Below are 21,993 nucleotides of genomic sequence, written 5' to 3'. Positions count from 1 at the left end.
CAAATTCCATCACTTCATGTGTTCCATGCGTTTTTTTCTTTCTCGAGTACTAGAATGAATGAATGATTATGGCTTAACACCACATAGGCAATATTTCAGCCATATCGTGGCGATCTAGAGTACTTGCCACAATTATTTATGTACGTACGTCTTTGAACAACGAATTGGTATACAAATATTGGTATTTTCTCCATGGAACTTGCATGAACTGAGGATGTCAATGATCTTTATATAAGTATTACGTGCTTAAAGATCAACTTAAACGATTCTAATTGGAAACAGTCAGCTGGAGGGAATGGTTTAGTTCAGATTAATGGAGACATCGTCTCGAGTTCTCTTTGATAATTGACCAGTACCTTGACAGGGTGCATAAAGCCCTGAGCCGAGAAAATCGCCTTGTCCTGGCCGCCGTCCAGAGTCCTCATCAGGTGACATATGTAGGTGGTGGCCAGCACGAGCACATCTAGCTTGGACAGTTTAGTGTCCGGTGGCACTGCTGGTAACGTCTGCTGGAGTTCCAGAAAGGCAGTCCGCAATGTCTTCACACGAGAACGCTCTCTTGCAGCATTAGAGTTACAAAACCGTCCTCGTCGCTTGTAACACGGACTTCGTCGCCCCTCACCGCTGATTTGTGAAGTTTGAGATTTTGTTTCCAATATACAATGATTCTCATTAGAGTCCGACTCTTGAATGCTTTGCGATGACCTTGGTTCCATGATACAGGAACAAAATCTCCGACTCTTCTCCCTTTAATTTAGGCCTGAGCTATCTAAATTAACAATTCTTGCAACAAAATGTTTAGAGAAAATCGGACACTGAAAATTGAAGTTTTTTGTCTACGCCAGAAACCAGAATGCTTGCAAATCCTAGTGAACGGGACAGTGTGCAAGGGTAACTGCATGTGGCCCTTTTTTAATGATTGCTAAGTAGAGTTAGCCATGAAGCACCTGGCATCAAGCAGACGTCCAAGGCGTGCAATACTATCTGTGCCACTTGCTGAGAGCCGCCGTTACTTAAGAGTCAGTTCCGGCTATAGAAACATTGTTTTAAGTGGAGCGAGGATCCCATATCCCCGGCGAAATATGTGGGGGATTTTCGTGCTTCAGGGGTCGTATTTAATGTGAGATAGCGCATTTACACTTGTCAGTGGAAAAAGATGTTAGTGCTAGTACATTTTATGAATTGTAGAATTAATTATAAAGCTGAAAACTTTATTGCTTTGCAGTTGAACAAACGGACCAGAGCCCAGACGGTGCCACCGCCCCTGATCAGCTATACCAGACAACCCCAAAGACGTTAAAGCAGAGCCCGGAGGATATCCGCGCTTCCTCACTTGACAAACCTGAAGACGCAAGGCAAGAGCCCGGAAGGCACCACCGCCCCTCGTCAGCTATACCTGACAACCCCCGAAACGCAAAACCAGAGAACGGAGGATACCACCGCTCCTCAACAGCTATACCTGACAATCTCCAAGACGTATGACCAGAGTCCGGAGGATACCAACGCTCCTCACCAGCTATACCTGACAAACCCCAAAACGCAAGACCATAGTCCGGAGGATACCACCTCTCCTCAACAGCTATACCTGACAAACCCCAAGACGCAAGACCATAGCCCGGAGGATACCACCGCACCTCAACAGCTATACCTGACAATTCCCAAGGCACAAAGACCAGAGTCCGGAGGATACCACAGCTCCTCAACAGCTATATCCTACTCTGAGAAATATTTTAAGAAATAATTTATCTCAGTATATACAGACATGCATCATGCCACCGAAAAGCACCATTTGTGCCTCGCCAGTCGTACTATCCGTTGGATCGTCCTTGGCTCTGCCTAATGATTCCACTGGGGAGGGCAGTTAAATGTGCCATCTATTTAATAGTAATAAAGCGTAATTACTAATGGACATCATGACGAAAGTTCTAGTGAAATCGGTTGGTTTTACTGAAGCAGGAGATTGGTAAAGGCAGGCGGTCTCGGCGAGGTGGAAATCCTCACTTTGCCCCCTGGCCTGATTTCCAGTGTGTATGATACTTGCTGCATAGTCTCTATATCCATGTATATGACACATCTGACGTGGCCTGCCGTTCGTTACAGACCATTGTTCCAAACCCCGTGATCTAGTGTGCATTTATGTACGTTAGATGTAGACAAGTTCAGCAGTAACTTGCCAAAACTTGGTGTATGGCCTCGTGGCTCTCCGGTTTTCAACACCTGTAACTTAACGAATATGTCATTAAATAACAACTAAAGGTATAAATAAATATGCAGAGAAAGAAACTTACACTTCACCAAAACACAGAAAAATGAACTTATAACAACATATTGGCTGAGCATGTCTGTCTTTATTTCATATTTACAGATCTTTGAGCCAAAAAAGAAAAAAAAACAAAACAAAAAAAAAACAAAACAAAACAAACAAATTACGTGACAATAGAAGAATTTACACAGTAATGTCCGCATTGGCATGGAATTATTTCCATTTGCAAAAAATGGGTGAAATTCTTAGAAAATTATTAAAGTACGTAAATTTGAGAATGACAAACGGTAAAGAGTTTAAAACAAATAGCGCGTGTTCTGCAACCATTTACAGCATATGACGTGATATGAAGTGGGGGTGGGTGGAGGGGGTGGTAGACAGTGTCGATATATGTTACTCTCACTATATATAAGAAGATAATTTACATGTAATGCATGGTTAATATCAAAGAATCAAGGTGATCTTGTGTGAGATTACATATTGGCAAACTGAGTGGACTACATTATTCGCGTTGAGAGTTGCTCCGACTGAGAGTTTGCTCTCAGAATATTAAGACGAATATATAAAATCAAGTTCCGATTTATCTCCATACTAGTGCGTGACCTTTGTCCATTTCATCACGGGTAATATATTTGCAGGCAATCTCTTCGGCTAACTATCCGAAGAAGACTTGTCATAAAATATCGTTTATGTCCCAGTGACACGAGATTTAGCCGTAGAAATACGTTATACACAAGTTGTTTACTTCGTTGTTGGATTCCTTCAGATCGTTGTACTCCAGGCCTATTGGCGAGCACCGATAAACCAGATACCATCCAGTAGAACAAAGTATGTTGTTCGTCATGTAAAAGAGGAAACAGGCAACTGAGGTGTGTACTTATAGCGCATTCCCTCTATCTGCCAAGTGTTTGCTGTCACTAAGTAAGTAAACACAGCTTAAAGTGGCACGTCCGATGGTTCTCTGAGGACCCCTCGGGGCGCGACCAAATGCTCCATCCTACCGGGTGCTCTCCAAACGCGCCACTGTGAGCAGTCTCTCTCAGTAGGAGGGGATACCAACACTTCACAGCTCCCGGCCCTGTTTTCTTTGCTGATAGACTGAGTTTCCACCTCGGAATAAGCTTACCAACACAGTCTGGGAACCACACAGCGTGGGTGTTGGCCTTCTGAGTCATTTATTTGTTAGACTAAGAACTAGCTAAGAAACGGTGTTATCGTTAATAGAGATTACACTTTCTGAATATAGCACAGATTCTAGTGCTGAAAATTGGCTGAGATCTCTCTGGGTTTCGAACCAGCGTTCTCAGAGTCAGGTACCAAATCGCCAGCAATACATGTTAGCCGCCTAGACCACTCGACCAATAGGCCTTCCAAAAAAATAGAAGGTAGTTGACCGGTAGACTTTACAGCAAACATGCATTACCCCTCTGATGATCACAAATGTCATCATTCCCCATAAGTGAATATACCAGACAAGCTTGGATGTCATTTTAGAATCTGTGTTATATTAAGAAAGTGTAATTCCTATTAACGCTAATACTGTTACTTAATCCACTTTCTAAAATGACATCTAAACTTGTCTGAACCAGTTAAGACAACGAGCTTCAGAATCATCGTTGATCATTGATCACCTAGAACGCCAAACCAAATTAGTATAGAAATGTAAAACCTATAGTCAATTTTAAAAAACAGAATTTTTAATAAATAATGATGAGTAGGAAGAATGTGAAACTCAAACATTAAAGTGTGGTGAAGAATATAGGCAAGTAGCTTCTCAGATACTTTGTGGGTATCTCAGATTTACACTAGAATTGCTTTTGCAGAACTTACGCCGGGGTGAGAAGGGTAAGTTGAGCCACTCTTCATGAATGTTGTTGTTACTTGCGAAGCACATACACCGCCTAAGTTGTATGCTAGCTGATTTATAAAAGCAAACACTGAAGTATCACCATGGCATGTAGGCCCACAGATATCCGCTGTGCAGGTTCAATGGCAACGGTTTGGAAGAGTCTAAGTAAAGCTGAGTTAAGCCTAAAATGATCCATGATGTGCGGCAGGCCTAAAATGATCCATGGGGCGGACAGACCTAAACTGGTCCATGGTGTCGGACAGGCCTAAAATGATTCATGCTGTTTGATAGGCCTTAAACGATCTATGGTTAGGGGTGAGCCTAAAATGATCCATGATAAGGAACAGGCCTAAAATGATCCATGGTGTGGGATAGGCCTTAACTGATCAACGGTGTGGGATAGGCCTAAAGGATCCATGGTGAGGGGTAAGCCTAAAATGTTCCATTGTGTGGGATAGGCCTTAACTGATCAACGGTGTGGGATAGGCCTAAAGGATCCATGGTGAGGGGTAAGCCTAAAATGTTCCATTGTGTGGAGTAAGCCTAAAATGATCCATGGTATGGGGGCCTGACTTAGTGTGCGAAATAATTTACACGCGGTTGTAATCGTTAATATCGCGATTATATTAAAAAGTCGAGACGCAGCATTTCTCCAATAGTTTCCTTTCGAGCGTGTAACGTCCAGGGCCCAGTTGTTGGAAAGTGTGTTAGCTAATAAAATTTCAGCCAATCTCAGCAGTCAATGCAGTTCTCCAAAGTCAAAGTATAACAGCAGCAATTTTAGTTCATATTCAATATACTGGCACATAATTTTTTTAGGCTGAGTACAAAATTGAAGACTTGGCTTAAAGCTGAATCTTGTATTAAGCTTTGAACCAGTTTTGAACAACCGGGCCTAGTTGTATATCATTCGTGGAAGACACGTGCATGACCCTCAACATCCTTCATGTGTAACATTCGTGGAAGACACGTGCATGACCCTCAACATCCTTCATGTATAACATTCGTGGAAGACACGTGCATGACCCTCAACATCCTTCATGTATAACATTCGTGGAAGACTCGTGCATGATTCTCGACATCCTTCATGTATAACATTCGTGGAAGACACGTGCATGACCCTCAACATCCTTCATGTATAACATTCGTGGAAGACTCCTGCATGATTCTCGACATCCTTCATGAAAATCATTCGTGGAAGACACGCGCATGACCCTCAACATCCTTCATGTATAACATTCGTGGAAGACTCCTGCATGATTCTCGACATCCTTCATGAAAATCATTCGTGGAAGACTCGTGCATGACCCTCAACATCCTTCATGTAAGAACATGTACGCGGTTTTATACTCTAGCGCCTTCGGCCAAGCCTTTTTGCAGTCAAGGCGCACGAACTTTGAGGGCCAAAGAATCTTGAAGATTAATTTCCTGTCTGGAGAAGCTGAGAATGAACCAGCGCCTGGTGTGACTTAACCTATAAAAACAGGCACTTTAAGTTTTTAATAAGAAAAAATCGGCTCCACTGGTCACTGTCAGGCTTTCAACAATTTTGGTTTTGGGCTTTTACTTTTACGAGACATTATATCCCGAGCTGTGGACCTGCGAAAAGACAGCGAAGCCTTGCACTGAAAGGAATCCACGTCTCTAGTAATGGGTGACCTTACTATTCACAAAGACCAGTCTAGGAGCAGCTGGATTCAAATTTCCAACCTTGGAGGTAGAAGACACGTAGAGTACTCGACATGTAAAACGTAACATGTACAACGACACTGGTACGTCCTTTAACGTTACAAATAACTCGTATCCAGAATTAGTAAAACGAATGCAGAAACGTTACATGTATAGGTTAAATGAGTAGTTGGACAATTAGCTCAAAACTCTCGTATATGTCAAGCAGGTAAGCTGATCCTTATGAGGTAACAACTCACTTTGCCAGCTTATAGCTGGCACAACTTTCCCTGTGCAGAGTGCCATTTACCAAGAACTAACAAACCTCTCCGCCATACGAGTGATAAGCTGCTTAAACTTAAATGACATATCCTCCTAGTACACACTAAGAACTCAGTGAAGCATTTATTTTATAAAAGTGCCGGTCTGTGGCGTTTTTTTTTTATTGTTGAAAAATATGTACATGTAGTCAAACAAACGTAATTGTCACGTTTGACATTACTAATGTCCATTGACTCCCTCCTTCTGTCGTGACATCCATACAAATTTTGTCTTAAACTGGCAAACTTGTTGTTTGTCGCATTAATATTTTAATTTATTGAAACGTAATGGCAGTCAGCCCAGGTGACATTTGGACAATTAGAGGTTTAGATGAGTTTGATGGATATTATCTAAGCTTCCGTCAGTATCTAAACATAAACATCATCATCCTTACTGCCAGTGGGTACATACCAAGCTCTGCTAGCCAATCATGCATGCTTTGGGTCTACAGGCTTAAATAGTTAACTCTTAGTTTGGCAAACTGAGGAAAAGATTACCGTAATTCTTCACCATATGGCAGGTATGCTAGATGGTTATATATGAATATTGTGAGGGCTTTGTTATGTGTAAACGATAAAATTATGCTTCTGTGAAACCCTGAAATTGGCCAACCCCAAAAATGTAATAAATTTGTAGTAGATCAAGTTTAAAATGTGCATAGATGGTGCCTAAAGGTTGAGGAAATAGGGTAACTGTCTCTTGACATAACACACATACATGTATGTGTGTACTAGTTGAACTGTGTGTTAATTATGCATAGAATGTCGTCCGTCTTCCATTCATCATTGGAAACTGATGATTTCCCCACATAACTGGCGTTTAGGGTCTTTTGGAAGTGTGTCTTGTTTTTATCAAACTGGAAGGCTCGTCTACGGTTACGGATGGTATGTGGAACTTGACGCTTTAGTAGACCTACTAATGTTGAGCAACCATCCCACAAGACGCTCAGTGGAAATGCCCATAAATAAAGAATTTATTTGTTTGATTGGTGTTTTACGTCGTGCACAAGAATAGTTCACTACTATGACGGCGGCCAGCGTTATGGTGGGAGGAAATGGGGCAGAGCCTCTCTTCCCACATAGGACCGGAGAGGAAGCCAGGGTGACCTGCTATACACAATAAGTGGAGAATTAGTAGGCTATTCATCTTCAACACCTTAGTTCACAGCAGACAAAACGGCGTACCAGTGTGTGCTCTTTTCCAAACTGTACCGTGTGCCTGGCAAGGAAATACACCCTAGATGTGCCAAAATGCCCAGGCAAAAAAAGGAGTGTGCGTTAACATATACTGGTATGCCCTATACAGAATTCGAACAAGCACTGATCATAGGAATACAATACATGGGGACAGTACTGCCGGGTGGTACCAGGCTCTAGCCTTTCATTTGTTTGGACATGAGCTGTTGCTTCTGTATTGTTCTATGCATTACCTCTGCCAAAGCAATATTTTTGCCAATGTTACTTTGTTTGCCTGTCTTTCAGCAACTCTACAGAAAAAGTTATGCATGATTTTTTATGCAAAGGTTGGAAACTTTGTGTAGATGTTGGCCTTGGACTAAATGGACCTGTCCATTAAAAATTGCCCAGGATCTTTACCCAGTTTTTATTGAGCGATTTTCCCCAATTGCCAGACAGGACAGAAATGCCCAGCATTTTCCTCTTGGTCTGTTGGGTGGGAATTTCTACACTTAGCTGTGGCAGACATAACTTGGACTCTTGTAATGCCTTTTTTTGTAGGATCATATTGGTGCTTTAACGCTAATTTTTCAGTATATGAAGTCACGACAACTCTATTTGAGAAAGTAAGCTCACAGTTGTAGCAAGCCAGCACCTAATCCATCTGAGTGAGGGCCCTTGTATTGTTTCACCCTGTCACATATATGTACATAGGTTCACATAAATATTTTAAACCATGTGCAGGAAGTTGTGAGCATCATATGCAAAAGAATGTGATACCAAATGTCCCTATCATATCAACGACATGTCTCGGTACATTTAACACCAGGACACTAAGAGTTTGACTCCAGGTCGTGTAGATTTGTTTTATTTATTTGATTCCTGCTCTACGCAGTACTCAAGAATATTTCACTTATACAATGGCGGCCAGCATTATGGTGGGAGGAAACCGGGCAGAGCCCAGGGGAAAACTACGACCCTCTGCAGGTTGCTGGCAGACCTTCTCACATACAGGCAGGGTCCTGTAGAAATAATACATGTATTTAAATTCATATCAGCAACAATAACCACAACACATAGGTGTGAATTCCAGAACCACTGGTAGGTATATTAATATGTATTTATTTACAACCTCATGTGCATGGTTAATTACCATAATAACTCAACTAACCAATCAAATAAATGTTAAATATGTGTATGAATGAGTTTGATAAGCCAGATGTTGTGATTATATCAGAAAAACTGTCCATCAGAAAGCATTGCTATAGTTATCTGCCCTTAGATGCAGGTTATGCACGAAGGCCACCACCACTGTACGTGTTTCGAAGTAACTTCACTTTAAAGCACTAAGGCATTACAGATTCAGCAAATTTTCATTTACTCTGAATAACAGCATTACAGACAAATTGTTTGTGGCATATCTGTCTACAGTGAAAATTTGGTATACTTAACTGAGTAATACTGTATATAGTATAAATGTGTGAACATTGCTGTCATTGTTATGTATGCTGAATGTGTGAACATGTTGTCATTGTCACGTACGCTTAATGTGTGAACATGTTGTCACTGTCTGGTAAGCTGAATGTGTGAACATGTTGTCATTGTCAGGTACGCTGAATGTATGAACATGTTGTCATTGCTATTTATGCTGACTGTGTGAACATGTTGTCATTGTCAGTTAAGCTGAATGTGTGAACATGTCATTGTCAGGTACGCTGAATGTGTGAACATGTTGTCATTGTCAGGTACGCTTAATGTATGAACATGTTGTCATTGCTATTTATGCTGACTGTGTGAACATGTTGTCATTGTCAGTTAAGCTGAATGTGTGAACATGTCATTGTCAGGTACGCTGAATGTGTGAACATGTCATTGTCAGGTACGCTGAATGTGTGAAGATGTTGTCATTGTTAGGTATGCTGACTGTGTGAAGATGTTGTCATTGCCACGTACGCTTAATGTGTGAACATGTTGTCATTGTCAGGTAAGCTTAATGTGTGAACATGTTGTCATTGTCAGGTACGCTTAATGTGTGAACATGTTGTCATTGCTATTTATGCTGAATGTGTGAACATGTCATTGTCAGGTACGCTGAATGTGTGAACATGTTGTCATTGTTAGGTATGCTGAATGTGTGAATATGTTGTCATTGTCACGTACGCTGAATGTGTGAACATGTTGTCATTGTCAGGTACGCTGAATGTGTGAACATGTTGTCATTGTTATGTATGCTGACTGTGTGAACATTGCTGTCATTGTCAGGTATGCTTAATGTGTGAACATGTTGTCATTGTCAGGTATGCTGAACGAGTGAACAAATAATCTACACATTTCATACAATACACTGAGGAAACCTAACTAACATTTTCAGTTAAACTCACACACAAACTACATGTGCATGTATACTACTTTAAGACCAGATTCCATAAAACAGAAAGTAACAAGATATATTAACACAAAGCATATATCACAGTATTAATCAACGTGACACAATCACATAGGCCATGCACAGACAATAGAGTGGACTACTGTAGCAAGTCCATGATGCCGTATCACGAAGCTACGAAAAGCTCGCAGGTAATGGCAGGAAAGCACAGCAGATTACCTCTATAATCAATTTTGGAATCCACAGCTTCCCTATGTATATAAACATATATCAATGTTCACGCAACAGATGTTCATAAAAACTGGAAGATGTAAAGATTACTTATTAAAAAATGTTAATTATTTTATTACTGTTTATTTCATTTATTTGATAAATCATACATGAGAACATCCTATATGTATAACACGTGCATATATATCCATTCACATCGTGGAAAACAATTTGCTCTTTTCTGTAGGGAAAAGTACCAGTACTGCCAGAGTACCAGTAGGATAGTTAACTATACAGAAATTGAGGTGTCTCTGAAATGTAACGGGCAATGATTAAACATAAACTTGTAAACATTGCCAAAGTGACACCTATCTGGTTAGGTATGATGAGAGTACAAATCCACTGAAAACAGGAAACCCACATGAATTTCAATAGCAAACAATTATTGTTTTTCTCCCAGAGCACAGAAGGGTTGTAAGTTGGTGAAAAATCGTTGGTACGGAAGCAAACTGGAGAGCTACTAAGCAGTCAAACTTTACTGTGTGACCGCATACTCTCTCCATGTCAGATCATGGCAATTAACCTATCTCATCTAACCTGAGTACAAATTTTCAAGTGAGGATTACACTGAAGCAGAATGTAAACTCCGCCAAACTGGAATATCAAAGAAATTTGCGGAGAAGCTAACCCAAAGAAACTTTGGGTCAAAGAGTTTTAGGCAGACCGGAGTTCTGGAATGCAAAAGAACATAGTGCTCAAAAGATTTAATCCCACTATTACCCTAATTCCTCAACCTTTTTGCATGTTTTTGCATAAGGAGCAACTTTCAATGCAATTTATGGACATTATTAATTTGATTCAGGATACAAAACTACATTGGTTGGGTTGGACAGTTTAAGTGCTTCACAACAAGTACCATTTTATCAGTTGACACAGAATAATGCCTTCAGCATAACTTTGTATTAGGATGACACTGGTATTAAGGCTTAGCTTTTGAACAACTGTCCCCAGGTAGTAAAATCATTGAGCTTCCAATAGCTTAACTTACAAGAAGAGACCAGCTTAACTTACCAGTGAGAGACTAGAACTGTTTCTATTTGTTAAGGTAGAGCCATTTCTTCATCAATGTATCAGTTTTTTGGGTTGTTTGTTTTTTGGGGTTTTTTTTCACAAGGATAAGTGGACTGACGACCTCAAACCATTGCCTGACAAATTAGTAACGAGAAAAGCACATCAGGTACGTGCTCGACACTACATGTAGACAGGTATAAAGCAGTAAGAAACTGGCTGGACGACCACCTCATTCAACAACAGAACTTAATCACTGATCTGTCTAAATAGCCCTGCTCAAAAACTACTACCACCTGGTTTGCTGGAAGGAATGATCGTTCCCATGCAAGGTATTAAAGGGGGTTTATGCCCTTGACGCATATTCAGATGATTACATATATATATATATATATGTACATGTATAACAATGGCCTGTACGGGTGTGCAGAGACTCTTGTGTACAAGTGTCTCCATGCACATCAGAAGTCTCTTGTCAGTCCCAATTCCAGTCCTCTTCATCCATCTGAAACAAACACATACACAGCTCATATCAAAGTAGTTGCAGACAGGATATCACAGTAATTAACACCAGGAAAAGCTGCACAACATCAGAACATGTCAATAAGCAGTAACAAGAGAACGTCTTGTCATGATATAATATTACAGGTGAGATCATCTTTACAGACAATTATCAGATATAGCTTTTTTCTGTCCATCCATCATACAACAGCATCACATTGTAATCATGTACCAGCACTATATCCTCTCATCACTATACAACCTCCTCGTACCCATACTCCTTACATCCCTCTTTCTTCAGTTTACATCGCTACCACTAGCATTAGTACAGAAATCTTGAACAACACCCAGGTTACTGGGATCATGGTGATCAAACAGGAAGTGATGTCAGAAAACACAAACACTTCGCCTCCACCTTTGTTTCTAATAATACTTTATACACATATACTCTAAAGAGTGTATAGCATACTTTTAACCAATACCTGAAACAATTTTATGGACAAATGCTGATTAACTGATTCTGCGTGGACACTCCTGAGGAGGCTATGTCTAAACATGCCTGCGTGCATTGCACAGTCTCTAAAGATCCAGCTTGTCTAGTGGTGGCAGTGATGTAAAGTGAGCAAAGCAAACAGCACTTTAGATGTTAAGCGTTTCATAAAAGGCTGAGAAAATGTTTCAAGATGTGGTATGGAACAGCTTGATCACTTACCAAATCTAAGTCCTCCAGAGTTTCGGGCGACTTGTATTTTTTGGCTGCTTCCTCAGCCAGCCGTATATCCTCCTCAGTCAGCTCAATGTCAAAGTCTTCCTCCCAGTCCTCATCTGTTGCTTCTCCAGCCACTGCCTCTAATGACATATCCATACATTCATCAGCAATCAAAGTTAGCAAACAGGATGGCTTTACACATGTTATTTGACATTTCCTTTTTAAACTTTTGATCTGGTTTTCATAAAAATAAAGGTTAGTGTTATCTTGTGGAGAAATATTTTTGGTTTTGCATTCTTAGCAATTATGAGCAGACCCCCTAGCAATTTTTTTTTCTCTTTAAGTGCTTTCTTTAGTAAGGGGAGGTAAGTGCATGACAGTAATGCTCATTTACATCCCCTGAGTATGAGTTTACATTAGCACTAGAAAACAAAGACCAGAAGGTCATTATTTATCTCCTGTTCTTGTAGTGAAAAGTTTGGAAAGTTTCGGTGCGAAAAATGTGGACTTCTCAAATCCAAAAAGCATCTGTTCTACATAGGAAACCATTCCTTGGACTTCACCATGAAGTTCTGGTATAGATAAATAAGTTTGAGGCAAAACAAACACAAAAAATGAAAAGTCTACCTACATATACTGGGCATAAGTTTGTTCAAACCATACCAAAAAACCAAGACTTTCCTTGGGTTTGGGGGGGGGGAGGGGAGTAGTACTTGAAATACAAGATAACAGTTAAACTAATTTTCCCAGTGCTACCTAGCAGAAAGAAGGATACTGACTATGTAGATTAACCTATCGAATAACAACCTCCCATCACAGTTTCATACACACTACTTGCTGTTAACAGTGGTCAAATCTTTATGAATTGATTTACCGACTTGTAGATTAATATCGTAATCATAATCAAACATTCATTAAACTGGGATATGTTATTTTGTTAAGAGAAAAGACAAACAACTGATGTAACGCAAATAAAGTTATTTCGGAAGAGGGGTGGAAACAGACATTTTTTCTAACGTGCTTGGTAACTCTACAGTGTATAAACCAACTTCTAATATGGAATCCATACCAAATCACATTACTCGAAACTCACGAACATATTGTTAAAAGACAAACCAGGGTTCGAGTGATATGGTGCGTTCATGCAGCTATCTAGTTACACAGAATTTCAGCACTACTTGCAAATCAGCAGGACATACTTTTCTTCCCCCAAAATAAGAGTTACATTTATGTAACTATCTATATATGCAGAACTTCAGCACTAGCAGCACATTAGAAGGACATACCTTTTTTGACGTTAGCACTAGCCTCTGAGACAGGTGAAGATGAGCCTGACCCCACAACCACCATGTCCCCTTTCTCCCTCATCTTAAGCTCAGTCAGGGTCTTAGAGTCAACTTTCACCCCAGTGTCAGCCACTTTGTCACCTGTGGCAGATGTCACTGTGGGTTTCGTCTGCTTTCCAGAAATGCCTTCATCTGACACCGCATTTTCCTCAGATTTTACCTGCTTCCCACTACCCTGTGTAACACCCGATTCCTTTGCAGCTGTCTGATTCCCACTGTCTGGCACATTAGGGGAGGTAACTGTGCCTGGCTTCCTCTCACAAGTTGGTTCTTGTGGTTGACTGGTTTCTTCAGTGGCTGCATGGTGCATGTCCTTGGTCAAATTCTCACTCACCGTTCCTGTTGATGATGGTCCACATGTTTCCGTTGTGCCCTTGGGCTTTTGGACATTTAAATTACTTGAACTGGGGTTTGCATTAGCAAAAGTTTCTGATAAGTCTTTCATAGTTTGTGGGGGTGTTGATTTTTGAGTATTGGAGGGCGAGTCAGGGTTTGTTTGTCTTGTTTCATGTCTCTCTGTTGTCACTTTTCCAACTTCAGCAGGCGGGATGGTTTTGTCTTCGCTGTCACTCCCTTCATCTGCAACGTAACAGTACATAAAGTCAATAAAGACATGATGGGGGAGTCCGTGGCTCAGCTAGCTCAGCGTAATGAGTTCAAGTCTTACTCAGGCTTCCTCTCCGGCCGTAAGTGGAAAGGTCTGCCAGCAACCTGCGGATGGGCATGGGTTTTCACCGGGCTCTGCCCAGTTTCCTCTCAACATAATGCTGGCCGTTGTCACATAAGTGAAATATTCTTGAGTACAGTGTAAAACACCAATCAAATAAATAAAAAAAAAAAGACACTTGTTCTGTAGAGTGTGTACATCAATGTTACTTGACATGGTGAACAGTTTTACATCTGCAGGGATCCAATTTGAATTCTACATACACACATGTACCTACATGAATTTGCAGTAAAAAGTTTACAAGGAGTTGAACAAATGGGGAAAAATAGGACAAGGCTGCTGATACTATAATACGGTTCTTCGCCATAAGTGTAAGGGTGGTACAGGTTTGGTGAACTTAAGTTCAACTGTTCCACAGATAAAGTGTTTACCGAGAAAGGAGTAGAAGGAAAAACAGATGGATGGCCAGAAGGACTAACGACTGTTCATTTATTGATTTTATTTATTTATTTGATTGGTGTTTTACGCTGTACTCAAGAATATTTCACTTATACGACGGCGGCCAGCATTATGGTGGGATGAAACAGGGCAGGAGAAACACACGACCATCCGCAGTTTGTTGTCAGACCTTCCCCTGTTACATACGGCTGGAAAGGAAGCCAACATGAGCACGACTTGAACTCACAGCGACAGCATTGGTGAGAGGCTTCTGGGTCATTACGCTGCACTCGCGCGCTAACCAACCGAGCCACAGAGGCCCCCTAGGCTGTTCATGGAATGAATGAATGAATACTTGGGGCTTAACATTGCACTTAACAATTTTTCAGTCACATGCATATATTGTGTCTTCTTATGGAGGGCGAGTCCATGCCTTCAAAGTGCTGCCACGTCCGAAGTGGCAGACACACCAGACATAACACTCCACCCAATCACATTATACTGACACTGGGCCAACCAGTCCTATGTCCTTGCTCTAACCTCTCAGTACTGAGCGTCAAGTGAGGCAGCACCAAGTACAATTTTTAAAGTCTTTGGGCAGGTATGTCTCGATCCAGGTTTGATCCTGCTGTTTCCTGACTTTGAAGCGAACACTCTAACCATTAGACCACCGAAACGTCAATATTTCATGGAACATTGAAATTACATAGGGTTTACCTAAATGCCCAGGTTTACACATTTAGAAAACATTAGTTACAAATTTCAAATGATATCATGTTACAAGCCTTTTATAAAACTGAACTTTAAATGACCCTAATGAACTTGAAAAATGGGTCAAGGTAGTCAATAAGGTTCTTCCTCACAACAAAATGTAAGTTTGATAAACTTATCGTGTTAACAGGACTCTCAAAAAAATAACTTTACTGACCCTGAAAGGGTATCAATCTGAACTGTACAATCATACAACAATCTAGATTGTGTAGACAAACTTGTAAATTCAACGAAACAAAATATATCTATCTCGTACTTATTTTCATTTAAATTAGAAGACATTCTTACACAAGCTTTCACAAAAACCCATAAAATAATGGATGCCAAGTAAATACCTTAATTAGTCAGAATACACTAACATGAACATAAATTCCAAGGTCCTTCATTACATGGCTTTCAATACAAAGAACGTTTCTTTATTTGATTGTAGCTTTTCTTTATCATACTAAAGATTATATCCCTTGTAAGATAGAGCTATACCAACAACACCTAAGTTTACACCTGCAACCTCAGTGTTAATGAACTATTTAATGCACTTTGAAGTGATCAAATTGCTATTTTAAGCCAGCATGACATAACAGCTTGCACTCCTATCCTAATTGAGGTATCTGTCTTTAGAAATATAAAGCAGTACCATAGGTTAACACTACCCTCCTTCATAGTTTAGGCAGATATATAATTCAAGAACTGTTCAAAGTAAACAAACATAAGCTTAATCATTATGTGGAGCCATTTGAGAAGCGTGCAATTAATAAAGACTTTACCATCATCCCAGCTGAAAGATTCATCACGTGTCTGCTCTGCTCGTTTCATTAAAGCAACTTTTCTAGCCTCATCCAGCTCCAGCTGATGAACTTTGTAAAAATATCGAGCCCAAAAGTCTGCATGAGATACTTCTGAAGGCACCTGGATTGAAAGAAGAAAAAAAAGCACAGAGCTACAGTGGTTTATTTGACAACTGATAATAAAAAATGTTCTATTTACATAACCAAAGTAAGAATTACCTTAACAATTCACACCAAGCAGCAGTTCCTTAACAAAAATTGAAAATTATTCCTACAGGTTACAAAACAAGACATGGGAGTACCCTTGGGAAAGAATGAAAGATAAAGAAATGTATGCTTTCATGTCAATTTAATGTTTAAATTTGAAAACCTGTCAAAAACCATAAACTTGTTTCATACTATTGCGATTCTACATGTACATGTGCCTTCAATTCACTGACTTTCACAGTGGCATCATCACTATAAGGGGCAATGGCATGTTACACATAACGCAATGATTACACCTTCTCATTTTCTACAGCTTTCAATGGCTGTAAAAGCTCTTAAATGTGTCAGCTAGAGTGCTCTACTACATTCAAAAACGCAAAACAAATGAAAACTGCCAACCACTATACGCACGTTCACAAGATGATAATGTATTATACGATCAATGAATGAATAAACTATAATTATCATTTAAATGTAATTTATTTGCATATCATGTGCCAGCAGTTAAACGTATAACACCCAACCACTCATTTGGATCGCCTTGATGCATTGATGTTTTCAAATCAAGAGATTTGAATCATCAACTTGACTGATTGGTGTCCATTAAATGCTGTACTTAAAAACTTTTCACTTAGATGTCAGCGGTTAGGTATGTGGGGGAAACTGATGTAAATATCACAAACATGACACTAGGTCCGCATTTAATATATATACGTACATTAACCTCTCCATGTACACATATCATAAATTTGGGGAGTTCAGATTATTAGTGTCAATGCCCACCACAAGAGAGGCAAAGACAAAACTAAAACACCTCTGCTTAAACCTGGAAAAAATGCGTGATGAAGGCTGAAAGCTGATATTATTGGCTACAGAAGACCAGCTGAGTGGTAAAAACCTGAAAAAAAGAAGTCCCCAGAATTTCTCACCAGTTTTGTGTACAAGGCCCTCACTTCCACCCGGCTGACCAACATTTCAGATATGTCTCCTTTTTTACATTCCAGATCAAAGTTTTCCCTCCACATTTCGTACTGTTCCACAGGCCCGGATGGCTGGCTGCAGTAAGTGCCTGGATCAAGCTGTATGGCAGTCAGACGGGCCTACAACACATTGACTAGTTCACTTCCAAATGCCACATTTCTATGATCGTGGAGCACAGTTAATGTACAAGTTGCAGACCTTGTTAAATACATACAGTTCAAGTAAAGAGTAAACATCACAACTGAATAAAGTGTGGAATTATTATCATGAACAAAATGTAGCTTCATACAACCAAATCAAATGACCACAGGTGACTAAAATGACTTTAAACATGAACACTGAGACATCAATACAATTCATATTCTGACAGATTCCACCATATATCTGGGTATGTCGTCTATTTAATAGGATCTTCTTCTAGGGGGAGTAACTTCCGAAAGTTCTGAACACCAACAGCTACGCTCTCCACATACATTTCATTCTGGGGTTATTACAAATTCAGGTAATTTCTAGTGCGGGGTTTACATCAGAACTGATATCTTTAAAATCTCCAGACATGATGAGGAGTAGATACCCTGCTTCGGTCGTATGTAGCCTCTCCGTTGGGCTGTATGGTGAGCTTATCCCCTGGGTCATCGTCTGGAGGAATGGTGAGTACCCGGGTGATCCCGTCCAGAAAGGAGCTTATCCCCGACTTCACCATGCTCATCGCAGGCTCCCTTTTCTCTGTCTGAACCAGCATTGAACAGGTACACGTATATTAAAGGAATCATGAAACAAAACTGTTAAGTGGCAATGTGGCAATCCTGTACCTCGCTTTCAAAAGATCTAAGTGAAGCAGTTCTGCAGATATAAGTAGGATGTTAATGCTGAAAAGTTTCCAGATGGACAGACAATGCAGTACCATATAATATGACAAGTCATTAATGATGGCTGAAAAAAGTGTTGAAAACAGTTATTGTTCCTTTCTGGATATGTCAGCTGATATGTATCTGTATGAGCTGTATAAGTCTCTATATACCATAGTGCTAGTATAATCATTAGTATAGTCCCTCTGTCATGGACTACTTATCTTGACAGCATTCACAATCTACAATTCCTCGTAAATGGTCAGTTTTGAACCCACACCTCAAGTACCCTAGTGATTGAATGCAAGCACCTTTGCTAGCCATGAGCTTCAGCACTACTTAAAATCTAAATACCTGCAGGATAATTATAAGTTTCTTTTTCAAATTTATATTTTACAGGTTAGCTGACACTAAAAAAAAATTTACAATGGAATAAAAAATTCATGTTTATATTTTGTCCCATCTTGAAGTCTTTATGATTTTCCTGTTTTTTCAATGATTTTATATCATTTTAATATGTGTTCAAACGGAAAAGTTGCTTGGATAGTCCAGTTTTCACAAATGAGATGGTGTCCAAGTTATATTATTATTTAGGAACCCACTCCTGACACTGAAAAAAGCTTTATTCACCCTGTTTATTCTGGCCTATGTGCAGTTCTAAAATTGAACTATCATGTGTGGTATATTTTTCATCTTATGTATGAGGGTAGAGCTTTGGTCTACATGCTAAGTGACATGGAAGAAACAAATAAACCTTTTGTATCTCTGGTTTCATAAACTATGGAACTTTGAGATCCCCTATTTATCTAGTCCATAAGTCTTATGGTTAAGGTCTATTATTGGGTGTTTCAAAGCAGAGGGAAGTTTTTGCTGACCTGTATGGTTTGTTGTAAGGTATCACTGGTAGCTGCCACAGCATTGCTTGTGTCTGTCCTCACTGTACATGTAAACTCACTTAGGTCTTTTTTCACCAGCTCCAGTGCTGCTGTGGACTAAAATGAAAAATTAACAAATATAAAAGTTTGTGTTTATAAAACTATGCAGCCATATACAGGCACAGTGGCTATACCAAGACACCAAAGTCAACATACAAAGACACCCAAGTTAACATACCTGACAAGTTACTACATGTCGTAAGGTAGCATGTATTGTGGCCTGTATATAAGCAGCAGACAAAAAAGGGAATCAGAATGGGACAGGAATTTAGTAAACTTATTTGAGTTCAGTGTATGGTATGTTTGCAGTGAACTATCAATGAAAAGGTTATTTTTACAACCAATTAGTGCTTCGATTTAATACTATTTATTTCTTTGGTTGGTTTTTTACACTGTACTTAGGAATATTTCACGTATAGGACAGCAGCCGGCATTATGGTGGGAGGAAACTGAGCCAAGCCTGGGGAAAACCCATGACCATCAGCACATTGCTGAAAGACCTTCCCAGGTATGTCCGGAGAGGAAGCCAACATGAGCTGGGCTTGAACTCACAGTGACAGCAATGGTGAGAGGCTCCTGGGTCAATGCGTCCATGGAGTTTTTTATAGATATTTATCATTTCTGACTTTCTTTTTTCATTCACAAGGGAATATAAAAAGAATCGACAGTCCACCCATCCATGAGCAAAGCCTTCACCTTGTCCTTCGCCACCTGCAGCCAGCCATCCCACCAATTCCCTGGTGTTTCTTCTTGTTTATTTCTGAAAAGACAAAGTTAGTTGGAGTACTAGACTTCATAGTTTACAGAGAAGCGATTGCACATGCATAATGAAATGACATTATTGCAAGGTGCATGTATAATTTACAAACTTGTAGTAATCTGTTAGTTCATTCTTAAATCATTCCTTGATCTGTGTAACTGAACAGTATGTATGTATGTAGGCTTGGGGTTTAATGTCATACTTAACAATGTTTCAGTCATATAACAACAAGTAGGCATTAGATGTGTGTACATATACATGTACTGTGTCTTCTTGTGACAGGGTGTATTCTGGTGAGACATGGGTTAGCATGTATATTGTATGTGTCTACAGACATGACTGGTGTGTTTTAAAAGAAGTTATGGCCTCACAGGATATGTTAGAGGGTCACTTGATGCACAACAAAAGCGTATGTACGCTTAGGGTTTTTACATCATATGATGCAGAGGTGTGTACATGTATTGTGTCTTCTTGTTCATGCCACCAATGTGCTGCTGCCACAAGTATCATGCCGAAGACACCAGACATGACAGCCCATCCAATCACATTATACTGACATCGGGCCAAACAGTCTTGTTTATTTGCTCTAACCTCTCACTGATGAGCACCATGCGAGGCAGCAACAAGTACCATTTTTAAAGTCTTTGGTATGACCCAACCTGGGTTTGATCCCATGTCTCCCGCCTTCAAGGCGGACACTCTATTTAAACCATCAGGCCACTGAAGGGGTCAACACAAGAAAAATGATAAATACAACATTCCATACAGTTTCAAATTAATGACTTGTCAAATGAACTAATAAGTCGTCATGGCTGGCTCTATTTACCTTTTAATAGTGATCAGAAATAATTTTGTCTGTGTTTCTTAATTTATCTCTACAATACAACTATAATGCTCAGCTGATGCTTGCAAGAGGCAACAACATGAACCCGGCATGTACATAAAATACACATATTTCTGCACACAGAACTGTCAAAACAATGATTGTATATAAGGCTTCAGTATTTAAACTTCATGTAATATAATTCTGAAATGAATAAGAAAGTTGAACAATGTCACTTTCCATTCTTAGGGCATATTAATTGCTATATTCATGTGTGTCTGGTCATTACAATGCTCGTCTTATATCCACAATTACTAAGGAGTTCTGCACAGTGATGTCAGGAGCAAATCTATTTTGACACCAAATTTATGACAGCAAACCAGCAGCTACAAGTATTTATGCGCTCATAAAGGCTAGGAGATGAGTTTGTGATCAACTTTACCTGACATCAGCAGTGCATGCTGTCAACATATGCATGTTATTGTATTTGCTGTCCATCATACAGGAAACCACTGTTTACAAGGATACTATATTTATTAGTTTCCATCAACTATTGAGCATGCCTGTGGTTCGGTTACATCTGCCTCTGTAAACGGATCAGAGCCGTCAACATAGTTTAGCTATACAAAGTGTCTGACTTAATGAAAATGAGACCAACTCGTGAAAACAAAGACGTTTCATAAATCTTTAATTCTATCACCACAGACCTTTAAATTATATCGAAATAATGTCATTTAAAGATTTACATAGCCTTAGCTTTTCTAAGGCCTATACTTTACTTCAAATTAATTTTCATTACCACTGGTTTAAATAGCTTAATAGCTTAAATAGCGTAAGGTGCCTATATGGTCCTGAGTCAACTCTATTCATTCACTATTTGCAAAATGCAAATGTTAAAAACAACTAACATAAAACACATAGAACCGATTGTGACACATCATACAGATGAACTCAGCGTTTTAAATCATACTGGAATCTGAATATGAAATAAGGCAGGTATATTGTCAACTACTTCAGCTTTAGAATACTCGTCACATCTTAACATTGTGGATAATACGGAGTTATGTCACAAAGTTAAAAAATCAAGGTGAAAAATTTGACAACTGCTTTGCCTTACCCTTCTGCCATTTTGTTTATTTTCATGTTAGACTACTCAACAGTAGTTCGTGATGTAAGAGGTTCTGGACAGTCTGGGCAAGCGCTAACATTCGTGGCATGGCATGTCAAGGGCCAAAGGTGTAGAACACAGAAGGGTTTTTAGCTTAGACCTACGGATTAGCAT

At 39.7% G+C, this 21,993-nt stretch overlaps 1 protein-coding gene across 1 annotated transcript; it reads right to left on the bottom strand.

Annotated features, from left to right (window-relative positions):
• Positions 1 to 8,365: 8,365 nt before the first annotated feature.
• LOC135469999 (BSD domain-containing protein 1-like) lies at positions 8,366 to 21,839 on the bottom strand. The gene is made up of 9 exons (XM_064748679.1): positions 21,829 to 21,839; positions 19,825 to 19,888; positions 19,069 to 19,185; positions 17,920 to 18,075; positions 17,294 to 17,464; positions 16,137 to 16,278; positions 13,437 to 14,075; positions 12,154 to 12,290; positions 8,366 to 11,445 (listed from the first exon to the last, which is right to left on the bottom strand). Exons 1-9 carry the CDS (start codon positions 21,837 to 21,839, stop codon positions 11,416 to 11,418), a joined length of 1,467 nt encoding a protein of 488 aa, XP_064604749.1. The 3' UTR covers positions 8,366 to 11,415.
• Between the last annotated feature and the right edge of the window lie 154 nt (positions 21,840 to 21,993).

This window comes from Liolophura sinensis, chromosome 7 (assembly GCF_032854445.1).
Source record: "Liolophura sinensis isolate JHLJ2023 chromosome 7, CUHK_Ljap_v2, whole genome shotgun sequence".
Lineage (NCBI taxonomy): Eukaryota > Metazoa > Mollusca > Polyplacophora > Chitonida > Chitonidae > Liolophura > Liolophura sinensis.
Note: the sequence above shows the minus strand (reverse complement) of the source record. Positions and strands in the feature narration are given on the sequence as shown.